We start from the raw sequence: 25,359 nt of genomic DNA on the forward strand, positions 1-25,359 counted from the left end.
TAAGAGAAACCATTGAATGAGAAAGTGTGTCCAAACTTTTGTGTGGTAGTGTTTTTCATATACAAAAGGACCAGATCTGCTAGTAACTTCAGTTTATCTGTAACAATCGCTCCACTTGGTCTCTTTCAAATTCAAATGGCTGTGTAAAATTAAGAGATATACAGTATCTAAATGCTGAAATTCAACTTTACTGAATTATTTTACCTTTTAATATTCTTCTTTCTTTTTTTTATTCCTTACTTTACTCACTTTCAAACACCCCAAATCTTATGATTTAATTATTGGCTCTTTTTTTTTTTACAGTATTTTTGCTGTCATGTTTCGCTCAGTGTGTGGAAAGTTGGCTGGGTAGGATGTTTGATTTATTAGGTCAGTTGTTTAATGACTGACTGACTGTTTATTACTGAATGACAGACAGGCCAAGGTCAGGTACCTAACAGCAGATAGTGCCATGTTTAAAACTAATGATAAGACTAAATAAAATTCTGCATATGTCAGTACAGTAAATTGTTAGTATAGGGCAGCAGGTGTAGCTGCAGTGAACGCCCCACAAAGACTTGGCCACTTTTAATCTATTTTCCAGGCCAAACAGAAACACACAAGAAGCTTTTACTAACAAACCGGTGTTGGATGTTTTAACCTTTTAACATCGACTGTCCATCTGTGGACCACAGAGCTGGGCCGGCACACCTGACTGACCCCAGAAAGGTTTTGTTTTAATTTATAAAGCCACTTGAGCATTTTAATTGAGTTTATACACTCGGTATCACTTATAGTTAATTCCTTTTGCAGTGATTGCTTCTGTCAAACGTTTTTGTAATCCTTTTTTTTTTTTTTGCTTTATATAATGTTGAATGCATTTTCACATATAATGTGTGTGTAACCATTTTATTTTTCATTTTGAAAAAAAATATTGTTATACATCAAAGATATTTTCAATATCTTAAATCAGCTGGCAAAAAATTGTGCTCAGACATTATTGTGAATTCATGCAGTGATTTTTTTCCCTAATAAATAAACTAAGGCAGTTTAATGTTTTCATCACATTTTAATCAGAGGCTTATAGAATTACATACAAATCCAATAATACAAAATCATGATGATGACAATGTAAGCAATTTTTTTGATTGATCTGAGCTCAGTGTAATGTTTCTTCCCCTTCTATACGTAGCATAGTTGCTCAAATAGAGCGAAGCCTGCGAGCTAGCTCAAGCAGCCAACTCGAGCTGCGCTGCGTCACTCACATGACATCACACACACACTCTCAATTTGGCGGTCTGTTTAAGATGGGTGACTTTAATGAAATCCTATTCTCAGGGAGTGATGAAGTCGGAGCCTTGACGCCAAACTCAAATGCATTATGAAGCTGCAATAAACATTTGAATCATGAGTTGTCTGACTGAACTATGTTATTGAGCAGAGAATACTAAAAGTGTGTTTGAAATAGAGATGAACTGAACGTTGTCTGCTTTGATAAGAAATGTTGTTCTATGGCTCACACCTTACTGATTAAAAAACCATTGAAAGTCGTATGGAGGTTGGTTGCCCACACACGTGAATGTGCAGCCATTTTAACATACACAAGGTCTCCGCTCTGCAGCTGCAGGGTCACCGAGTTGCTTCCATTATCAGCTGTGTCGCTGTGATCATGTGTCATGACTATGACGTCGTTGTTCTTGAACAGCAGCAGCTGCCCTGCAAGTCCGGCTCCAACATGATAGAAGATGCTGAAGTAATAAACACCTGGGACAGGTGCAGTGAAGACACCTGGAAATAACAGTGTTTGCCACATTATTGCACACACTACAAACCCATGACACCAACTTTTTTTGTTCAATTCATAATTTATTAAGTGTAAGAAATAAGTGCATTTAGTACATATGCAAACTCGCATAGTTCTTAGTATGTCACTTTATTGACTTAATGATCCAATCCACTTATATTAACACAATATTAAAATCATCTTAACTCAGTAATGTAGGAAGTAGAACCGTACCTGTGATTGGACTGTAGGCGTTGCCAATGTTTGTCGTCACCTTTTTGTAGGCCAGAGTTACGTCCGTGTTGAAAGGTCCAGCATGTACCTCACCTTGTCCCACTGCTGCACTGAACACCACCTTGGGTGTTGCTGTGTAACATAAATCACCAATCAATCATTCATTTTATTTCTATTAAAGGTGCTATACAAATAAATGTATTATTATTATTATTATTTCACCTGTTGTTGTTCACCATATGTGAATTACTTTTTGTCAGCCAGACTCACTTTAACTTCACTTTACCTTGGTTGTTCAGCTCCTGAATCTGGGCCTCGCTGCTGCTCAGCTTGGTTTCCATAGCTTGCAGTTTCTGCTTCATGGCGCCAAACTCTCTCAGGAGCTCACACATGTCAGTCTCACAGTGTTTTTCATTTCCTGGTTCATACTGGGCCAAAATCAAGCCACAAAACGGCAAAAGGAACCACAAAACGGCAGAATTCATCTCCCCGAGGTTGTTCAGTGGACAACTGTTGACGTTCTGCCTCCAGCTGCTTTTATACTGTCCAATGCATAATGGGTTATTTGGTTTCTCTTTAAATGTGTTGTATAACACTTGGTTTTCCCTTGAACTATTTGTGTAACATTTATATAATCAATTCTGTTCTTATAAAACAGAACTGCACTGAACCACTTAGGCAAATATTGCTTAATGCCATACGAGTAATTTCCAAACATACTTTGTACCTCAGATGGAATTTGAACTGTTTGGATAAATATGGGGATGTGATCAACACTGCATAAAGAAATGATCCTATCAGCAGTAGGTTGTCCAGATAGTCTCTGACTCTGTTTGATGATCATTGCTGACAACTATGACTGATGACTATCGCTGGTTGTTCATTCTAATTTGATATATCATTCTGTAATACATGTTTTCAATCTCGGTAGACTTATTGTTGTCTTTACTTCCTCACCATAGAGCAAACTTTTGCCTCTACAAACTTGGCGACGAGGATGGGAACGGGTGCGTGATCTGATAACTAGAGATGGGCAACCAGAAAACCCGATGCTGAAACATGTAGTATATTGGACAGAGAAGGTTGCTGCTGTATCTGTATCTCTTACTCCATCTCAGGGAAAGGTTTTTCATGCAAATTAGCATGTCCATGGTTGCACAACTGTTTTAGCCTGACAGACCTTGAGCCAGCTGCAGAGGATCCTAAAATAGTATATAGCGCGAAAGGTAATGTGTATCTGTGTTGACAGACACAGTGTTGGTTCAAAGATCAGTCAAGCTCATGGAAAAAGAAATGCAGTGCATTGGTTTGTTTGCATTGGTAGAAACAGAACACATCCCAGAGCTGTTGTTGGCTTCTCATAAGTATGATGTAGGGCTAATGAAGGGAGCAGAGCCTTTGGTGGTGCACCCCAAATATGTGTGAAACAGTACCACTAGCTACCGATGGCACCAGTGTTTAAGTCATTACTAAAATCTGGCGTAATTCTACCGTGTGCCTCTCCTGTTCGGACTCCGATCTTCCCTGTTGAAGATGTTCCATCTTTGTTGTTGTGCTTCCGAGCGAGTGCCATGCCATCGCGTGATGACGTTTTACGCTGACGTAATCACGTGGCTCTGACTTGACTTGCTTGTGAAAAAGCAAACTGGTTCTTCGGAGGCACGAGTAAGTTGAACAGCTTCGCCAAGAGGTCAATGACCACTTTGTGATTGGGTATGCACGTCTTTTATGGGTGAGTGAGTTTAACCACTAACCGCCACAAGTTGTCACTTCACCAGTCCCTCGTGAGTGTTTGTGGCTATACCCGCGGACCTCCGTTACACTAGCATCAGCACCGAACTATAGCACCAGGCTCTTTTTGGTGGAAAAGGGATCAAGTTGGACCAAACAGTACTAAATTCATGAAGTGATGTCAGATTTTTGACTCTCTCATCTTCAAGCACGATTACGTAAATAAACTGAGACAGCTACAGCTTCATGTTTTCAACACATTTCAATCAGAGACTTATAGAATGACATAGGACATAAAATACAAAATCAATAGAACGACATTATAAGCTGATCTGAGCTCATATTTTCCCACTTCTGTATGAAGCGTAGTTGTTTAACTCAGTTGAACACACAATACTTCTAACTCAGGTCTTCACCTTACGTTTTAAGGTGTTAGAAATAAACACAGACTGAAGTTTGTTTTGCTTTGATAAGAAATGTTACTGTCATGTTAAAGTAGCACTATCGTAAATTCCAATTCTTTGTTCGGCCACTACCCAGTGGTGCAGCGTATCACATAGCGCGCTGTTCAGGATGTGGGGCTAAGCGCCGGGCCGGCTTGTCTCATAACAAAAAGGAATTCTGCATTTGCTCTACAGGCATTAGCTGTACCGTTTGCTATATTTTGTGTATAGATAGTTATGGCTCCCCTGGACCTATTTATTACATATTTCAGTTATTTTTAATTACTTTTACTGCTGTATTTGCAATAGTGCTACTTTAAAGAGATGCTCCATGTCTCACATCTGACTGATTAAGAAACCATTGAAGGTCGTATGTTCGTTGGTTCCCCACACATATGTGTCGGCATCCAACTTAACGTACACGTTGTCTCCTCTCTGCAGCTGCAGAGTCACTGCGTTTCCTCCATTATTGGCTACGTTGCCTGTTGGGTGGTGATGTGTCATGAGTATCATCTGGTTGTTCATATAGAGTCTCAGCTTTGACGGCTTATCGTTTCCACCGTGATAGAAGATGCTGAAGTAATAAACACCTGAGACAGGTGCAGTGAAGGCACCTGTGGAAATAACAGTGTTATGTTGTGTTATTATTTATTTATTTTTTACTTGCACACACTACATACCCAGGGCAATAACTCATTGGATTTTTTTATTCACTACAATTCCTAATTTTTAAGGAATAATTGCATTTAACATGCAAACTCTTATAGTTCTTATTAGAGCGTCACTCTATTGACTTAATTATTAAATCCACTCATATTAAAACTCAGTAATCTTAACTCAAACATGAAGAAAGCAGGAATGCAGGAGTTTTACCTGTGATTGGACTGTAGGCGTTACCAATGTTCGTTGTCACCTTTTTGTAGACCAGAATTTCGTCCGTGTTGAAAGGACCGACATCTACCTCACCTCGTCCCAGTGCTGCACTGAACACCACCTTGGTAGTTACTGTGTAACATAAAACACCAATCAATCTTCACATTTCACCTCTTGCAACATATGTGAATTTTTTTTTTTGTGTCACTGTAACTTCACTTTACCTTGGTTCCTCAGCTCCTGAATCTCAGCTTGGAGTTTCTGCTTCATGACGCCAAACTCTCTCAGGAGCTCACACATGTCAGTGTCACAGTGTTTCTCATTTCCTGGTTCATACTGGGCCAAAATCAAGCCACAGAACGGCAAAAGGAACCACACAACGGCGGACTTCATCTTCCGAGGTTGTTCACTCAGTCTCCAGAGCTCTCGATGACGGTTGATGTTGTGCCTCCAGCTGCTTTTATACTGTTCAATGTGTAGTGGGATATTTGGTTTCTCTTTACAGTAAACATGTTGTGTAACATTTGGTTTTCCCTTGAACTGTTTGTGTAATGTGACAGTAACATTTTTATAATCAATTATATTCTTATAAAACAGAACTGCACTGAACCAATTATGCAAATATTGCTTAATGTCATATGAGTGGTCTTCAAACATACTTTGTACTTAAGATGGAATTTGAACTGCTTGGATAAATATGGGGATATGATCAACACTGCATAAAGAGCTGATCCTGTCAACAGTGGGTTGTTCAGAATCTTTAGACCCCCCTGGTTGAAAGAGACTGCACCCTATTCAGCCGGATATATCCAGACTTGGTGTCTGACTCTGTTTGATGATCATTGCTGACTTGCTGGTTGTTCATTCTGTAATACATTCCTAAAATCTCGCTAGACTTATTGTTGTCTTTATCTCAAGGAAATTTAAATCGAACGCAACTGGACTTGGTTATCTGTTTAGGAAGACGTTTCACCTCTCATCCAAGAGGCTTCATCAGTTCATGTATGCATCTGACCAGGCTGAGACTGGTCCAACTATCTATATCAACTATAACAACTGTCACTCTAACGACTGTCATTGGCACATGGAGCACAAAGGGTTCCAGTGACATCATCAGTCTAACCCTCACATACCCCTTTTCCACCGAGCTGGTTCCGGTGCTGGTTCGGAGCCACTACCTGCTTAGCACCGGTTCTTTGCTTTTCCACTGCCTAAGCACCGGTTCTTGGTTCTTAGAACTGGTTCCAGACCAGCACCAACTTCTTGCTGGGCCAGAGCTAAGAACCGGTTCTTCCAGGGGCTGGCAGCGGGGTTACCTTAGCAACAAGAGCAGCGCTAAGATATACAGACACGTTATCGCTACGTATTAAGTTTGTTTATCAATGTAAACACAGTTGAAGCTAACTAGCTGAGCTACAGGCGGTGGCTAACAGCAGCTAACGCTCATATCAAAACATATCGCCGTCAAAACGTAGTTGCCGGTTGCGGCGATTACGGCGAAGACGGCTGCTTTTTCCTTCTTTTTTTTCAGCCGGGTTTAGTGTTATCGTTAATTAAAAGCCTAGTCTGTGCTTCCACGTCGGGTCCAGTGTTCAACACCCGCAGGTCGGACCGGGTTTTAATTTTCAGGTCCGTTTATAACTGTAGCAGGCAGCAAAGACAGGAGCAGCTCCTGGATGGAGAGTGTGGCTCTGACTTGGCTCCTGATCAGTGGAAAAGCAAAGTGGTTCTTTGGAGGCACCAGAGTTGAACCAGTTAAGCACCGATCTAGCACCAGCACCGAACCAGCACTGGAACCAGTTTGGTGGAAAAGAGGTATGTTACCTCTTTTCCACCAAACTGGATGAACGTTTCAGAGGTTAAATACCTGAGTCTCCACACCAGATAGTTGGACCAATCTCAGCCTGGTCAGGTGCGAACATGAACTGATGAAGCATCTTGGATGAGAGGTGAAACGTCTTCCTAGACAAATAACCAAGTCCAGTTGCGTTCAATTTTAATTTCCTTGAGATAACTATGACCTGGACAAATGAGAATATTCACAAGCTTATTGTTGTCTTTACTTCCACACCATAGAGCAAACTTTTGCCTCTACAAACTTGGCAATGAGGATGGGATCAGGTGTGTGATCTGGACTCCGCCGGATGGACAGACAGGGCCAACCGAATTTCCCGTTGAGAGACTTCCATCCTGCAGATCGCAATCCACGTGTGGTGAGAACATTCAATGATCAAATTCAGGCAGAGACAGATGAAAGAAATATCTCACAACTAAAGAAAAGTTGTTGATATACGTGTCATGGTTATTGCTGTAGCCAGCAAATTGGAAATGGCAGGATTTAGGTCCATGGTTGCACAACTCTTAGCCTACCGGACATTGAGCCAGCTGCAGAGGATCCTAAAATAGTATATAGCGCTAAAGGTAATGTGTATCTGTGTTGACAGACACAGTGTTGGTTCAAAGATCAGTCGAGCTCATGGAAAAAACAAGTGCAGTGCAGTGATTTGTTTGCATTGGTAGAAACAGAACACATCCCAGAGTTGTTGTTGGCTTCTCATAAGTATGATGTAGGGCTAATGAAGGGAGCTGAGCCTCCTGAGCAGTGTTGGGTAGTAACGCGTTATTAGTAACGCCGTTACTTTTTTCAGTAACTAATAACGTAACGCGTTGTTTTTTTAAAATCAGTAACTCCGTTTCCGTTACCAAACGCTGCGTTACTCCGTTCCTTTCCGTTCCTTTTGGTGAAGTTTTACAGCGGCACACACTTCCCATAACATTTTAGTGATCAATAAAGTTTCATTGAATTGAAAGAAAGACAGAGCAGTGACATTGAAAAACAAAGCGCTTGGTGGCCACCCTCTAGCTTCCCACTGTAATCAAACACGCTCCATGAAGAGGACTGGACCGGTCAAGGCAGGGCACGGCATGACGGCGAGCTAAGGTAACGTTTACTAACGCAGCATCCGAGACCGAAGCTGTGTCCCAGTTCAGGGGCTGCAGCCTGAACTGTGACACAGCTCGAGAGTCACAGCGAGACACACAAGCTCCACCTCCACCGAGCAGCAGCGGTTGGAGTCCGACAGACGGACTCCAATTATGACACCTGAAACGGTAAACACAGCTAATCGATCGATAAAAAAAAATACCGCTGGAGTGTAATACTTCCGTCATGAAAACAGCTTCTTGAATGTAACTCGGTCAAGACGTATCCTCAAGATTTTTTTGCAGCATGCAGCATGATGATGGTAAAATTTTACAGATAAAAACACGTGTTTTTTAATCAGCATCAGTACAGAACTGAAATGACAGTTAGAGGGGAATTCAATCAACCTTTATATATTGGGAGCATTGGGGAAAAAGTAACTTTCTCAGTAACGCATTACTTTTTGGCTTAAGTAAATGAGTTACTAACTGAGTTACTTTTTTAATTAAGTAACTAGTAACTGTAACTAGTTACTATTTTTCAGTAACTAGCACAACACTGCTCCTGAGTATAGACCATGTGTGAAACAGTACCACTAAGCTATCAATGGCAACAGTGTTTAAGTCATTACTAAAATCTGGCGTAATTGTACCGTGTGACTCTCCTGTTCGGACTCTGATCTTCCCTGTTGAAGATGTTCGTGAGGAATGTCGACAAGAGCAGCACTTGCATGGGTATGATGAGGTCCTCCATCTTTGTTGTTTTCCTTCCGAATGAGTGCCATGCAGTCACGTGATGACGTTTTACGCTGACGTAATCACGTGGCTCTGACTTGACTTGCTTGTGAAAAAGCAAACTGGTTCTTTGGAGGCACATGAGTGAGTTGAACCGCTTCGCCAAGAGGTCAATGACCACTTGGTGATTGGGTATGCACGTCGTTTATGGGTGAGTGAGTTTAACCGCCAACCACCACAAGTCGTCACTTCACCTCACTGGTCCCTCGTGAGTGTTTGTGGCTATACCTCCGTTACACTAGCACCAGCACGAAACTATAGCACCAGGCTCTTTTTGGTGGGAAAGGGATCAAGTTGGACCAATTAGGAACCAGCTCTGACACCAAGTTCTTCTGTCTCAGGTCAATGAAGCAGCTGCAGGAGTTGAACCCAGGTTTGGCAGAACCGTAGCTACATCTAAGCATCATGCAGAGACACTGTGAGGATGTTTGAAGGTTTCCCAGCATGCACTGGGGCTATTTGTAAGACCCTTTATATTCAGGAAGTCCTCCAACCTTCAGAGAGCCAATAAGAGAAATGAACTGTAACTTCACTTTACCTTGGTACTTCAGCTCCTAAATCTGGGCCTCGCTAGCTTGGAGTTTATGTTTCATGGCGCCAGACTCTCTCAGGAGCTCACACATGTCAGTGTCACATGTCTGTATTTCATTAGGTGATTCTTGTTCAGCAGCCTTGTCTTCATACTGGGTCAAAATCAAGCCACAGAACGGCAAACGGCAGAATTCTTCTTCTGAGGTTGTTCACACAGTCTCCAAAGCTCCCGACGATTGTTGATGTTGCGCCTTTGTCAGTTGGACACCAGCGCCTACAACTTTCTGATCTTTCTCCAATTCTCCAAGACTTCAACAGAGACGATGAAAACAAAAGGAAAAGGTGACCTATGTTTTTTGTTCATTCAAAATTAATTTGTTAATTAAATTCATTTCCATGTGACAGAGTTGGGGTTAGAGTTGAAGATTAAAACATGGTGAATGACCAGTTAGACTGAATTCAAACAGCAGCTGTTAGACTGGCTTGTGTACAATTCATCCACTCATATTACAGTACAAATATATTTTTTAAAGCAACACATTCTCTATCTTTAATATTTGCCCTAACAACATTTACTGACAGAAGCACAATTTTAAAGCCCCCACAAAGAACTTTTATTAGTGTGAATGCTGAAAGCATTCACACTATTGTTCTTCTGTTCGGCCATTTTCTTCCGCCTTTTTACGGTCTTCTTCTAGTCCTTCATACTTTGTGCTATTTCAACAATTCATATATCAAAACGTGCAGCTTTTTTTTAACTTTATCGGCATTACTTTTCTCTTTTTAACTATTTATACTTTTTAAAATATTTAACTTTTTCTGCAAATTAAACTCTAGACAAATTATTTTCTCCAGTTTTGTAGCCACACTTGTCTTCTGGCTAAAATTCTGGTCAAAAATGCAAAGAGACTTAGATAATAATTTAAAATATTCTTTAAATGCAGCCAGGGAGCTCTCTGCTCTCATTCAGCCCAATGCATTTTTTTCACAGCAGCAGGAGAAGGAGCTCAACTTTGTAACTTGCTGTTAAGTGCTTTTTAATTCATTTTAATTCACCAAAAAATAGTCACAGGTCACAAAAAAGTCCTCTTCTTGCTTGGTGTGGCTAATTTCTGCACTTTCCTTACTTTTTTTTTTAAGCATCATTGAAAAATCTCACATTCATCAAAGTCTCAACTTCTGCCCCACAACTCCACTGTAGTGTAGGGGGTAGGGTAGCCGCTTGACAACCCCAAGGTCACTGGTTCAAATCCAAGGGAAGACCTCTTCTTATGTTATGTTGAATTCTGCTCTCCTCCCCCGCCTTCAATTGGTTACAGGTGTTTGTTATCTCCTTGATTACTCATACCAGTTTGCAGCACATCATCACATTACAATGAATGACAACAGTCTTGAAAGCAGTGTGCTCTCTGTAGCCGAGTGGCAGAATAAAGGCTTAATGATCATAAGGTCATGGGTTCGATTCCTGCCTTGTCATTTCACATCATTGCTTGACTTTTGATTCCAATTATTCAGCTGTCATTGGACAGTCTTTGATTCCTCATAGTATAAAGCTCATTGTCACTCAGGTTCTCTGTGGCCATATGGTTAGTGTATTAGGTTACCACTCATGAAGTTGTGGGTTCAATTCCTTCCATGGACATGTTTCTTGTATGCCATTCCGCATGTCTTTGTCAATTTATTCTGCTAATTCAGCATGGTTCAGCATTGGGTTTCAGCATTCACACGCATGTTCCGTTAGGAAATGCTGTTTCTAGTTTTGTGCTGATTTTGACCACACCTGTGGACAAAAGCGGTAGTTGCCGGAATGAAGACAGCATTTCCCATGAGCTCTTGCACGTATTGTCGTAAATACGCATTCCAGACTAACTTTTTGAGCAGGCTGACTTTATAGCCCAGGGGCCTCATTTATCATTGTGGATACACGCTTTTTTACACGCTCTTTCCCCCATTTTGTGCGTACGCACTTTTCTCCGCCTAATTTGGGATCTATCAAACCAAAACTTGTCGGGAGTAAGTGCAAAAATTTACGACCAGTCCGACCATGGCGTACCGGCATTTACACGCTTTTTGAAGAACAGGAGGAATTGGCGACGCCGCTGCAGAGTCAGAGAACTGCAGTATGCGAGGGAGAGAGGAGCGCGGACACTGTTTGAAGTAGCAAGTGGTGGTGATGATGACCCCCCCCCCCCCCCCCCCAGCACCACCACCACCACCACCGCACACGTGTTGACGTCGGCACTTTACATGAAAGCAGCGACTCTGATTTTTCCCCTGTGCATTTACACTAGTTTGCTCCTAAATACTGGCTTTATAAAACGAATTTCGTTTTCTTTTGATATCATATTGATATTTTCCCCCTGCATGTAGGCTACACCTCTTCCACAACCAGTCTGTCCAGTCTGGAAAATAATTTCTGCGACGTGCGTGTGTTACGTAGCCAGACTGGACACACACAAGCAAGCAGCAAGCCCAATAATGTCGGCGCAAATCAAAGCAAATGAGAAAACATGATCGATATTTTTTGTGTGAATAATATTTATTGTATTTAACAAAAATGGGTGCTGCCCAACATCATTTTAGGAAAAGTCACAGACTGGTGGACTTCAATGTTTTTTTTTTTTTTTTTTAAATATATAGCTATGCACAAATGAAAATCAAATCTTCCAGTGAACGGAAGTTGGGGGTTAAGGGGTGCAAAGTAGTACTGACTGGCAGTGGAAACCCTGCTTTAAATTATTATGACATAATCTAAAATAAGGGGCAGAATAAATATGATTCTTCTTCTTTCTGCTCTGTTTCATTTAGATTTGGGAGTTTTTTGTTTTTATTGTAGCCTTTCAATGCAAGATGATGTTTCTGACTGATATTGCCGTGTTACCGTGTATCTCACTTTCAGAGAAATTCCGCTTCTTTCTCCGCTCTCCGTCCGTCTGTTGTCTTCACCGTCTTCCACTGACGTCATTCCACAGGTTTCCAGAGCGCACATGGCTACTTAATATGCACGTAACTGATTTGCATTGACCACATATGGTTGTGTGGGGCTGTTTAGGGGGCTGGGTATGAGGCGTGTTCTCATCCACGCTTTTCTCAGGTCCGGTGTGATCTATCAAGGGAAATACCGTGCAGCCGTGTGTAAGCGGAGTTTGATAGATCTGAAAAGAGTGTATATTTTTTGGTCGTACGCACATTTTGCCTTTCCGTCGTACTGAAAATTTAAGAGGACTTTTACACGCTCTTTGATAAATGAGGCCCCAGGACGGGTGCTCGCAAGTGTGGGTGAGAGGAGCTGAGACTCGGCTGGCTGTATAAACCAGCCATCTCACTCTCACCCACTGGCCCAGGTGTTTGCAACTTGGGGCCAATGAGGAGAATCGAGGCTCAGTTGACCGGCCTGGGGCCGTATTCCTAAAGATTCTTAGTGCAAAGAGTTGCTCCTAGTGGCCAAATTCTAAGAAAATTCTTAGAATCATGATGTTTTCTTAGAATTTCTCCTAAAAGTTAAGAGTAGATCCTAGTAAAGATAAAAGCCTATTCCTAAAGAATCCTAGCTCTTAAGAGAGCTCCTAAGGTGGGATCTGTTAAGAGCAGGGAAGAGGACTTTTAAGTGGCTTAGGAGTTCCCTAAGCAGAGGAAATGGTGGACAGAAGAGGCAGGAGAGATATTCTCCAAACACTGGATCACAGTGAATTAATGAAACGCTACAGATTGTTCCTGTTCCAGTTGGGTTGTTCTTTTCTTCTCCACTGCTGTTCACTGGTTTGTGGTAGAGTTCAAAGCCAACCAACACTGCTTCTTATAGGCCGGTCAGCAATCACAGACACCGATTAAAGCTGAGCCATTTTACCCTCGTTAATACCAAATTGAGTTGAAATGTTGAAAGTTGAAAGTGCAAAAATTACCAGCATGGTAATTAATATAAGCAAATAAATATAAGTTTCACTATGTGAATACTGTGCAAGTTTTCACACATTTTGTAGGATAATTTTTAAGTATAGCTTACTATTCATTTAACAGATATTTTGTTTTATGTGAAATATTTTTTACAATTACACAGTCTTTATAAGATTGGATTCTATGGTTAAATTTATAAATTTGCCGATTATCACCAAAATAATATTTTTTATCTAGCTTTTTTTTAAGTATATTTCTTGGGCTTTTTGGCCTTTAATTGACAGAACAGTTGAGAGAGAGAGGAAGCAGAAAGAGGGGGAATGACATGCAGGATAGGACTGCTCTACCAACTGAGCCAAACACCGCCCCTTTATCTAACTTTATGGATCAACCAATCACAGCGTTTGAAATGATGACTCATACCTAGCAACGGGGGTCAACCACACCTCCTCACTAAGATAGGAGTTTCTGACCACTCCTTGCTCAGAGTTCTCTGAGAGTGTTCTGGAATCACTCCTAAGCTAAGACTCCTTGCTAGGAATTTTTAGGTTAAGTTAGGAGCTCTCTGAGAGGATTCTTAGAATCTTTAGGAATACGGTCTTCGGTCACAAAAAGCACTGTGTCGCCTCGGTCTGTGGCACCAGGACCACTGAGGTTAGTGACACCGAGCTGTCCTGCCTGTCTCGGCTGTCTCCGCTGCAGAGGAACTTCCCACTCAGTGGCTTACAGCTGTGGCACGAGACAGTAGTCAGCAGGAGTCTCCTGCTGCAAGAAGTTGCGCACCGTTTGTGTAGTGAAAGTGATACGCTCATTGTCGTTGCCGAAAAAAGGAAAAAAAAATCTTCATCTCGACTGTGCCCCAGGGGTTATTTGGTTGTTTGTTTGTTTTTTTTGCTTTATATGTTTACATGTGTGTAATCATAATTTTATACACCAATTGTCATGACCCTGTTGTGTTTCTTGTCTGTCTTAGTGTTATGTCCTTTTGTGGGTCCCTGTTTAGTTTAGTTCCTGTTTTATTTTTGAAGTTCTGTGTTTTCCAATGTGTTATGGTCTGTGTCTTTGTTCTAGTTTAGTTCCTGTTTTATTTTGAAGTCCTTGTCTTGTCTTCCTGTGTGCTCCCTGCCCTTGATTACCTAATGTGTCTCACCTGTGTTAATTGCACCACCTGTGTCTCGTTCCCTCATGTACTTTTAATTGTTTTTATTGTAAGGCGACCTTGAGAGTCTTGAAAGGCGCCTATAAATAAAATGCATTATTATTTATTATTATGTATTTAACCTCAGTGTCTCCCTTTGTCTTTGTCGGTTCATTGTCGTTTGTCCCCGTGGCTTCATGTTCCCCATGTTCCTGTGTTCCTGTACTATGTGTTAGTGCCTAATAAATCCCTTTTTTGCACTGAACCTGTCTGCAATTGGGTCCTGCATTCCCATCACCCTGACACCAATGATATTTTCATGAGGGTATTTTCAACCATCCTCCCTCTCTGTAAAGAGTTATTAATCACGTTTTGGGTAAACAGTCAGCAGTACACAAAAGGTTTTTGAGCAACAAATATTTTAAATCAGCAGGTAAAGATTTTTAATGGAAATGAGTGAATTCATGAAGTGATGTCAGATTTTTGACTCTCTCATCTTCAAGCAGGAATAAATAAACTGAGACAGCTACAGCTTCATGTTTTAAACACATTTCAATCAGAGACTTATAGAATGACATAGGACATACAAATACAAAATCAATAGAATGACATTATAAGCTGATCTGAGCTCATATTTTCCCACTTCTGTATGAAGCGTAGTTGTTTAACTCAGTTGAACACACAATACTTCTAACTCAGGTCTTCACCTTACGTTTTAAGGTGTTAGAAATAAACACAGACTGAAGTTTGTTTTGCTTTGATAAGAAATGTTACTGTCATGTTAAAGTAGCACTATCGTAAATTCCAATTCTTTGTTCAGCCATTAGATGGGCCCAGTGGTGCAGCGTATCACATAGCACGCCGTTCAGGAGGTTCGGCTAAGCACCGGGCCGGCTTGTCTCATAACAAAAAGGAATTCTGCATTTGCTCCACAGGCACTGCACTGTTGGCTATATTTTGTTTACCAATAGTAATGGCTCCCCTGGACCTATTTATTGCATATTTCAGTTATTTTTAATTACTTTTACTGCTGTATTTGCAATAGTGCTACTTTAAAGAGGTGCTCCATGTCTCACATCTGACTGATTAAGAAACCATTGAAGGTCGTATGGTGGTTGGTTGCCCACACATATGTGTGGGCATCCAACCTAACGTACACGTTGTCTCCTCTCTGCAGCTGCAGAGTCACTGCGTTTCCTCCATTATTGGCTACGTTGCCTGTTGGGTGGTGATGTGTCACAAGTATCATCTGGCTGTTCTTGAAGAGCCTCAGCTTTGACGGCTTATCGTTTCCACCGTGATAGAAGATGCTGAAGTAATAAACACCTGAGACAGGTGCAGTGAAGGCACCTGTGGAAATAACAGTGTTATGTTGTGTTATTATTTATTTATTTTTTTACTTGCACACACTACATACCCAGGGCAATAACTTACTGGATTTTTTTATTCACTACAATTCCTTTATATATTTATTATAATAAGTACACTCAAAAAAGTGAATTGGGTGGGTTGTGCATTGTATATTATTTTAATGTGTTCAGTTTACTTAAAATACATATCTTTGTTGAGTTAAAATATGTTTTTCTAATAAACTCAATGTAATTGTGTGTTTCGTTATGTGTACAAAATAATTATGTGTTGGTTAAACACAAACCATTTAATTTAAGTGAATTATGTGGAAATACTAATAACATCCAGAAGGTGGCAGTAAGAAGAAGATTAAAATGCTTCAGACTGCGCATGCGCAAACAATCAAATCTTCCTTGATTTTCGCGGTGAAGTTGCCAACGGTTTGTCGTCAAAAGAGGTAAGAGGACATTTTATTGTTTCACTACATACATACTGAGCATGATTTAGTTGTGTTTGTGATACAACACTCGTTCTATTTTGTGCTTGTGTTTTAGAGAGCTGAGGGTCTGGCACTTTTACTAGCTTAAGTCGCACGTTAATGCCACGTTGACGGTAGGTCGGTCTGCTTTTATCCCTGTGAACACGTTAACCGTTAATATAATACGTTACATCCATGACGTTAACACGTTCACTGTTTCATATTAAAATTTTCCATTTACAAACTTGTGGGGGGCTTTTATTTTGAAACAGGACAGGAAATGCTGCGTGTGTTAACCAATACATCCATGGTGTTAACAGCAAATTAACGTTGGGCTACTCGGTTGGTCGAGCATACCGGGACATGTCACGGAGATGCGGACATGCTCATTGGACCCGCTGGTTCACCGGCAGACCGAGAGGACTGCACCAAGTCTATCCCCGTTAACGTAAACAGAGCCACGGCTGAGCTAAGCTGCTGTCGCGGCTGTTAGCCGTTAGCTGCTAACGTTAGCTGTTAGCACGTCGTCCCTTACAAGTCAGAACACCGAACCGGAGGAGCAGCGCTACAAACCGGTTCATGGTGCTTCGAGACATCGGTGGCATCAGACAACTCGTATGGTTCGTGTTCACACACACGTGTGTTTCCACTCTGGTCAAAACCGTAGATGAGTGACACGTTTCCATGACGACTGACCGGAAAAAGACATGTCATGTTTACATGAGAAAAATTATTTAGTTAAAACATTTTTTGGGTCGTTTGAAACAGCATTTGCGTGTGCCTTTTTGAGTTTATATTTAAACACCATCTCTATAGAGGTGTATTGTAGGCCTATATAAATACTGCATTATTTTATTCATTTCCTGTTTGTCATTCATTTCCTATGCTTATAGAAATGCAAGGTGTAGTGTGTGTCTATGTGAAGTCCTAAAATAATTTTCTGTATGTTTTCTCTCTTTAGAATGAAACAAAGAGACTGGAGTGGATTCTCAGGGCACTTTGTATCCACCTGAATGAAGACCCCAACATCCTCTTCAAAGAATACCTGATTGGTAATTTTAATAGTTTAGTTTCTACCTGTATTAAATCAAATCCTGAATAATGAATCATGTTACTTTGTTAAAATTTGCATGGAGTCAGTTTGTTTAAGCTTTTTTGGAAACCTAAATACACTCACAGAGTATTTTATTAGGCACACCTGTGTAATCCAACAGCTCTACCATACTCTACTCTACTTTTACTAAGCTTATACATGTTCATTTTTTATTGACATTGTCAGAAAGGTGATAATTCTACTTTGTTTATTATTGAGTAAGTAAGAAAAGTGTTGTGTCTACCCTGTTAAAATACTTGAGGGTGGCAAAGTCTTAAGAACATTTTCTGACGCAATGTAAACAAAAACTTAAAATGTATAAGCTTAGCAAAGTAAAAAAAAAATGATGGCATTGCTTTTGTATTGGATTGCATTAGATTGTTGCTAAAAAAAAATGCTTGTTGAGTGTATATTAGAAATATCTGTGAAGGTTCTTGTTCGTCCAGGTCATAGTTATCTCTCAGAGTTGAATCCGGTCATCTCCACTTCAGTCGGTCAGTCAGTTCATGCTCTTCTGACTAGATTAAGCTAGTCTGACTATGGGGGAGTTGTGCCGCACATAATGAATGCAGTGTTTCCCTTACATTAATTTATTAGTGGCGGCCCGCCGCAAATAGATTTTTCGGCTTTTGGCTCGACCAACGCAATATAGTTTCGTTCCTTTTTCTCCGCATAGCGCTCTTTGTCCGTTATTGGCGTTCACACACACAGAGAGAAGCGCGCATGCATGACAGCAGTACATGGTCAACTCTGAGAGATATATTAGAAGTATCATGCTATTTTCATTAAGGGAAACCTGAAAGGCAAAAGTTAATCTTTGGAATTCTACAAAATCTGTGATCTCATAGATTGGTTGTGTCCTTTCTTTCTCCCCTATGTAAAGGATACTGATGGTGCTGCTGTCCAGAGGGAGCTTGAGCAAGTTACCCATGGCATCTACAGCATCAGAGTTGAGGGAGGTGATGCCACCACCACACCTCCAGCTGATGTTGGCATAGTGATCGAGGATGTTGAAGTTCTACATGACCTGGGAGACGTCGCCTCTGCATATGAACTCTTAATGGGTGTAGCACTGAACCTCAGTTATCCTAAGGAACTGTACTTCAGAGGCTCTTCCTTCAACTGGATGCTGACAGACTCTCAACCAAGGTACAGATGCTCAAGAACAAACTGTATGAATGAACCAAACATTGATCTGGATGCCGAATGTGAATAAAATGGTTATCTGTTAGAAAATAGCAGAGTTGTTTATGCTGCATTAAGGTGGTTTATAATTGTTAATGTTGGGTAACAATGCTACATCACAAGTGACATGTTTGTTAAAGGGATAGTTCAATATTTTAGCAAATTGGCCCATTGCCATAATTGCTATCGTCATAGCAGTAGGTTCGTTACCTTTAATTGTCGGTGCAAGCTATTTTTAGAACGGTGGAGCAGAGCCGTGAGCTGCTCAGAGCTACGCTACGGAGGCTGAAGGAATTTCTTGGTTTCCCTCATCAAACTCATAAAGTACACAATCCAACAACTCCAAAACGCTGTCGTGGACAAGTTGTGACCTGCACATTCACCACGCTATGAGATAATAACAGAACGTTACCAGACAGAGTTGTTTTAGAGGGAAATTCATGCAAAACCGCTGATGCATGTTGCCTTCAGGGACAGTTTTTCAGCAAGCAGACTCTGTACCCTGTATTTACCTCGAAAACGGCTCCGTTTCGTATCGTTCCGTTATTATCTCATAGCGTGCTGAATGTGCAGGTCACAACTTGTCCACGAAAGCGTTTTGGTTGTTGGATTGTGTATTTGATGAGTTTGATGAGGGAAACCAAGAAATTCCTTCAGCCTCCGTAGCGTAGCTCCGAGCAGCTCACGGCTCTGCTCCACCGTTCTAAAAATAGCTTGCACCGACAATCAAAGGTAACGAACCTACTGCTATGACGATAGCGATTATGGCAATGGGCCAATTTGCCAAAATGTTGAACTATTCCTTTAATTTAAGTACATTTCAGGGTATTCCCTCCACAATATTAAAATATAAGTTGACAGCAGCAGGTGTCATGGTTAAATTATCATGCTGTTACAAAGAAAATGGAGAACTGCAAGCCTGTTGTATTGTGGGACTGCAGTTGGATGGTAGTTTAAAACTGTTAGTGTTGAACCATGCTGCACCATAATGTCTTGTGGGGTATTATTTTGTACCAAGTGGCAACAAAATGTTGAATGTATATTGGTGAATAAAGGAAATAACAAAAATATGTTGGGTTTACTAAATTCATTTGTGTGGAACCTGTTGACAAACTAGAATTAGGTCAGACTAATAAGTATAAGTTAAATTGGATGAAAACCTTTTTTAATAAATTGAACTTAAATGTATTATGTTGAAAGGACAAATGTAAAATATGTAGCCTGTAAATATATTATTTATGTCCATATAACATAACTAAATTAGATTGTGTGAGCTTAAATATCTCTTGTTGATCAGAAGTTATTTTATCTAGTTGGGTCAATTCACATTGTGTTAAGGTAATACAAATACATTAAGTTAGATGAACCTATAATTTTTGCTTTAAACTAACATAATACACTTGTGTGGAACCTGTTGACAAAATAAATTTAATTAAAGTCAATGTTTCATTTTTTTGAGTGTATAAGCAATAATTGCATTTAACATGCAAACTCCCGTAGTTCTTATTACAGCATCACTCTAATTACTTAATGATTACATCCACTTAAACCTCACATTAAAACTCAGTAATCTTAACTCAAACATGAAGAAAGCAGGAATGCAGGAGTTTTACCTGTGAATGGACTGTAGGCGTTACCAATGTTCGTTGTCACCTTTTTGTAGACCAGAGTTTCATCCGTGTTGAAAGGTCCAACAGATACCTCACCTCGTCCCAGTGCTGCACTGAACACCACCTTGGTAGTTACTGTGTAACATAAAACACCAATCAATCATCACAATCAATCACATTTCACCTCTTGCAACATATGTGAATTATTTTTTTGTGTCACTTTATCTTCACTTTACCTTGGTTCCTCAGCTCCTGAATCTGGGCCTCGCTAGCTTGGAGTTTCTGCTTCATGGCGCCAAACTCTCTCAGGAGCTCACACATGTGACTGTCACATGTCTGTGTTTCATTAGGTGATTCTTGATCAGCAGCCTTGTCTTCATACTGGGCCAAAATCAAGCCACAGAACGGCAAAAGGAACCACAAAACGGCAGAATTCATCTTCCGAGGTTGTTCACTCAGTCTCCAGAGCTCTCGATGACGGTTGAGGTTGTGTCAGCTGCTTTTATACTGTTCAATGTGTAGTGGGATATTTGGTTTCTCTTTTAACATGTTGTGTAACACTTGGTTTTCCCTTGAACTGTTTTTGTAATTTGACAGTAACATGTTTAGAATCAATTCTGTTCTTATAAAACAGAACTGCACTGAACCACTTAAGCAAATATTGCTTAATGCCATATGAGTAATTTCCCAGCATACTCCTACTTAATGGAATTTGAACTGCTTGGATAAATATGTGATCAATACTTGCATAAAGAACTGATCCTGTCAACAGTGGGTTGTTCAGAATCTTTAGACCCCGCTGGTTGAAAGAGACTGCACCCTATTCAGCCGGATATATCCAGACTTGGTCTCTGACTCTGTTTGATGATCATTGCTGTCTATTGCTGGTTGTTCATTCTGTAATACATTCCTAAAATCTTGGTAGACTTATTGTTGTCTTTATCTCAAGGAAATTTAAATCGAACGCAACTGGACTTTGTTTGTTTGTTTATTTTCACATATCAAAGTTAAAAAAGATATAACATATAAAATCCAAAATAATGTGAAGGGGAAATGCCAAAAAACCCTCCAGGGGCTTGGTCTCTTCAGGCTCCTACCACTTCCTGTTTACAGCCTCCACTGTAGCTACGTGATGAATACGTAATGAGCCTCCTGTCACTGATGAGTGAGTCATGACAGAGGTTAAATGGAGAAATGGAAATGATTATTTATGCTACTGTAATGTGCACACAACGCCAACAAGACATTGTCCATCACAGCAGCCAAGTTGTTGTTACTGTGGAAACCCCTGCCAACAGGAGACAAGAGACGGACCTGGTGGTATTAATGTCACATCCAGTGGCGTGCACAGACTTTTTGAAGGGCAGGGGCGAAAAGGAAAAAAAGGGGCACCTAATAGCGCGTCCTCGCCACTGAAGAGGGCACTTTAGCAGGCGTTTTGGCTTCCCTTAAGGCACTTAACCACGTGTTTTAGCTCCCAAGAGGGCACTTTAGCACATGTTTTATCTCCTAGATGTGGCTCCTAGAGGGCACTTTCAGGGCTACCAAGTTTCAGAAAATGACAAGAGTGAGACTGTAGGGACAAGGTGCGTTGCGAAAAAATTTTGGCCTTTTTAAACATCGATTTGGCCTGTTTTAATATCGATACCTTAAGACTAAAAAAACGTCGATTTGGCCTGTTTTAACACGTGTTTTGACCCCCAAGAGGGCACTTTAGCACACGTTTTGGCTCCTAGAGAGCACTTTAGCACACGTTTTGGTTCCTAGATGTGGCTCCTAGAGGGCACTTTCAGGGCTGCCAAGTTTCAGAAAATGACAAGAGTGAGACTGTAGCGACATGGTGCGTTTGACCGGCGACCACAGGTCGGCGGTGAAAAAAATTTGGCCTTTTTAAACGTTGATTTGGCCTGTTTTATAATATCAATACCTTAAGACTAAAAAACATCGATGTGGCCTGTTTTAACACGTGTTTTGGCTCCCAAGAGGGCACTTTAGCACACGTTTTGGCTTCCAAGGGCACTTTAACATGTGTTTTGGCTTCCAAGAGGGCACTTTAACATGTGTTTTGGCTTCCAAGAGGGCACTTTAGCACACGTTTTGGCTTCCAAGGGCACTTTAACATGTGTTTTGGCTTCCAAGAGGGCACTTTAACATGTGTTTTGGCTCCTAGAGGGCACTTTAGCACACGTTTTGGCTACCATGAGGGCACTTTAGCACACGTTTTGGCTCCTAGAGGGGACTTAAGCATGCGTTTCAGCTCCTAGAGGGCACTTTAGCACGCATTGTGGCTCCTAGAGGGCTCTTTAGCACACGTTTTGGCTCCTAGAGGGCACTTTAGCACACGTTTTGGCCCCCATGAGGGCACTTGAGCACACGTTTTAGCTCCTAGAGGGCACTGTAGCACACGTTTTGCCCCCCATGAGGACACTTTAGCACGTGTTTTGGCTTCCAAGAGGGCACTTTAACGCGCGTTTTGGCTCCCAGGGGGCACTTTAGCACGCGTTTTTTAACAATTGGGCCACGAGGGGGGGCGACCGCCCCCCCCGCCCCCCCCCCTGTGCACGCCACTGGTCACATCTGTCCAGAAGTTCGGTCGGTTCTTCACCTCAGTCGTGTCTTGACCTTTTACTGAGTTCCTGCAGCTTCACGCTCAGTTTGACTCCAGAGGAGGAGAAGGAGGAGGAAGAGGAGGAGGAAGCTGGTCAATAGAGGGCGCCTACAACATCAGTGAACAAGATATAATTGAATGAACCATTAAAAGTCTAATCATTCAATAGTTAAAAGGACACTTTTCATGTTGTGGCACAAAACTGACGAACTCATGAACTCTGAATGTGCACCCACCTCCTGTTTTAAGTCCTAGTGAGTTACTGTGATAAGTACGGTGGCCTTGAGGGCTCAAAGCACTGCAACACATGGAAAAACATAACAAAAAAAAGGGTAACCCTTTAATTTTACAGGCCGCTAATTACGTGATAATGTCAAGAAATAGCCAAGAAATAACAATTAGTTGTGCAGTAACATCAAGAATTGATTCATGTTTTTCATAAGGCAAAAGATTAGGCTACACATCATGCTTTGAATGTTTTGGGAAAGGCCAGAATTCTTCTCCAACAAGTAATTGTGTGCAATTGACCATTATTTCTGGGCTATTTAAGTTTAAGTTTACTGTCATTGCATAGACATATAGCCTACAACAAACTTTCGTTTGGCAGTCTCTCTCCTGTAGCAGCAAAGAAGATTTAAAAAAGTATAAAAAAAAACATAGTATAAAGTGTAACGTGTCAATAAATAATTAGCCTGCCTAGACATTGGAAAAACATTGGGTCACGCTCATGTAATGTTTTTGTTGGTCACATCAATGCATTCAGGATAGTTTGATTATTTTTGATGTATTTGTCAATGCAGTCACAGTACACTTTTGTATGGAGTATAGTTCTGTGTTATTATTTATATGCATTAGTTAAACTCAAGAATTTACCTCATATTAAGGTTTTAATTAGCCAGTTGAATGTGAACTGAGATGTTTGACATGTTACTCCCATAGGAGGCAGAATAAAATGGTGCACACTGATGAAACATCTCATCTTATAGCTGTTGTACTGTAGTGAGCTACAAACAAAATGTTTTGTGTTGCCTTATTTAAAAGACTTTAGAAAGTCACTGAGAATATTGATTGTTTTCTTTTAACATCATTTGTGTTTTCTGCATCTTGTCCCTCTGTTCTCAGATCTGCACTGACCCTCAGATGAAAAAAATCCCATCGCATACACGATTTATTCCAGACAGAGCTCTGAGTCTGACTTCTCTGACAACACCCAGACCTGAGGAAACGCCGGCCGTAGCCACAATTAAAGTTTAAATTCTGTCAGCTCTGGTCAATGATTTTGATTTTAAACCTTCTGTTTTTCTTGAGGTAACAAAATAATGAACCTGTTTGTTTGATGTAGGAGAGAAACTGTTTAATGAGTGAGTGACCCGACTCTGGTCTGGAGATAACAGGATTATAAATGATTACTGGCCAACACAAGTCTTATATCAGAGACTGTAGAGATCACACAGGGGTAGAGTGGAAAGTAAATGAATAAATGAAAATAAATAAATGTTTTAAAGGCATCAAATTTTGTATTCATGTTGGTTTGAAATGACCTTTGAACCATTTCTTTTTTTTTTACTAAAGTAAGACTTAATTCCCCTTGAACATGTCAAATGGTGTAACATCAAAAGAATGATAAATATTAGATATTTGATCCACCTACTGGATTTAAGCGATCCCATAAAAAATATATACTTTCCTCTGAAAACATTACACTGAAATTGATTTTCTGCTGTATTCTTTCTATATTTAAATTTTAATGCATTTTGGTAACACTTGACACTGCACTGTAAATTGTAACGTGTTGTTTCAACTTAAAAATACGAGTGAAAGGGCTGCCTTAAAATTTCAAGTTAAGTGAAAGAAAATAATTTGTTATCTAGGTTAAATATTCCTTGTTGGGTAAACACCTGTGTTAGTTTGGGTTGATTTATCTTTCATAATTGATTTAACTCATTCAGGTAGTTGTTTGAATCTGAAATGGTCAGTTGTGTTAACCTTTGGTTTCAGTTAAGTTAACTTGGATTTGTCAATAGATTTAACTATTTAGGGTAGTTGTCTGAACTAGCAAATCTGTTTCATTTCAACTAAAACTGTGAGTTGTGTTAATCTTTTGTGTCAGTTAACTTGACTTGGATTTATTAATTGATTGAACTGCTTGGTTGTTATTTGAATTTGCAAATCTATCTTAGTTTAATTAAAAGTGTCAGGTCATTTGAATTAAATTAATCAATCACTTGAACTTATCCAAGATGTCTTAGAACTTTGAGCGTGTTTGCTTCAAAGAGAAATATGACAAACAACAATTAACATGCAGCCAGTTAAACATTTATTGGAGCACACACCTTTTACAGAACCTCCTTAAAATTTACAGCATTGCAAGTATTATGTGACAATGTGACAAATGGCGGTAACACTTTATTTTAAGGGGTCCTTGTTCCTGTGTATCTACCTAATTAATTACAGTGTAATTACCTATGTAACCGTATGTAATAACATGTACTTACATTGTAAATACATAGTGTATTTTTGTGTACTTACAGGTCCTTGTTACACTTGTAATAAGAAATGCCAAAGTGGCCTCTCTCTTTGCACAAGCATTTCTTATTACAAGTTTAACAAGGACCTGTAAGTACACAAAAATACACTATGTATTTACAATGTAAGTACATGTTATTACATACGGTTACATAGGTAATTACACTGTAATTAATTAGGTAGATA

The 25,359-nt window shown here is 40.3% G+C and overlaps 2 protein-coding genes across 3 annotated transcripts; both read right to left on the minus strand.

The window, feature by feature from the left end:
• Window positions 1-1,028: 1,028 nt before the first annotated feature.
• LOC311001721 (complement C1q-like protein 3) lies at window positions 1,029-5,496 on the minus strand. Of its 2 annotated transcripts, none has more exons than XM_083992843.1 (3): window positions 5,268-5,496; window positions 1,997-2,128; window positions 1,029-1,767 (listed from the first exon to the last, which is right to left on the minus strand). In XM_083992843.1, exons 1-3 carry the CDS (start codon window positions 5,434-5,436, stop codon window positions 1,496-1,498), a joined length of 573 nt encoding a protein of 190 aa, XP_083848969.1. In that variant the 5' UTR covers window positions 5,437-5,496; the 3' UTR covers window positions 1,029-1,495. The 2 variants fall into 2 exon arrangements, with proteins under 2 accessions (XP_083848969.1, XP_083848970.1); XM_083992844.1 differs by lacking the exon at window positions 5,268-5,496 and adding an exon at window positions 2,283-2,522.
• A 9,360-nt stretch (window positions 5,497-14,856) lies between these two features.
• On the minus strand, window positions 14,857-20,548 carry LOC311001724 (complement C1q-like protein 4). The gene is made up of 3 exons (XM_083992847.1): window positions 20,276-20,548; window positions 20,043-20,174; window positions 14,857-15,673 (listed from the first exon to the last, which is right to left on the minus strand). The coding sequence occupies exons 1-3, from the start codon at window positions 20,475-20,477 to the stop codon at window positions 15,396-15,398; spliced, it is 612 nt and encodes a 203-aa protein (XP_083848973.1). The 5' UTR covers window positions 20,478-20,548; the 3' UTR covers window positions 14,857-15,395.
• Window positions 20,549-25,359: the final 4,811 nt, after the last annotated feature.

Source organism: Trachurus trachurus, assembly GCF_905171665.1.
Source record: "Trachurus trachurus genome assembly, chromosome: 18".
Classification (NCBI taxonomy): Eukaryota; Metazoa; Chordata; class Actinopteri; order Carangiformes; family Carangidae; genus Trachurus; species Trachurus trachurus.

Excerpts from the sequence above, each read along its gene's own strand:
- LOC311001724 (XM_083992847.1), bottom strand. The coding sequence starts at position 20,477 with ATGAATTCTGCCGTTTTGTGGTTCCTTTTGCCGTTCTGTGGCTTGATT. Across the intron at positions 20,175-20,275 it reads TCAGGAGCTGAGGAACCAAG|TAACTACCAAGGTGGTGTTC; the intron begins GTAAAGTGAAGA and ends TATGTTACACAG. Across the intron at positions 15,674-20,042 it reads CGCCTACAGTCCATTCACAG|GTGCCTTCACTGCACCTGTC; the intron begins GTAAAACTCCTG and ends TTATTTCCACAG.
- LOC311001721 (XM_083992844.1), bottom strand. The coding sequence starts at position 2,481 with ATGAATTCTGCCGTTTTGTGGTTCCTTTTGCCGTTTTGTGGCTTGATT. Across the intron at positions 2,129-2,282 it reads TCAGGAGCTGAACAACCAAG|CAACACCCAAGGTGGTGTTC; the intron begins GTAAAGTGAAGT and ends TATGTTACACAG. Across the intron at positions 1,768-1,996 it reads CGCCTACAGTCCAATCACAG|GTGTCTTCACTGCACCTGTC; the intron begins GTACGGTTCTAC and ends TGTTATTTCCAG.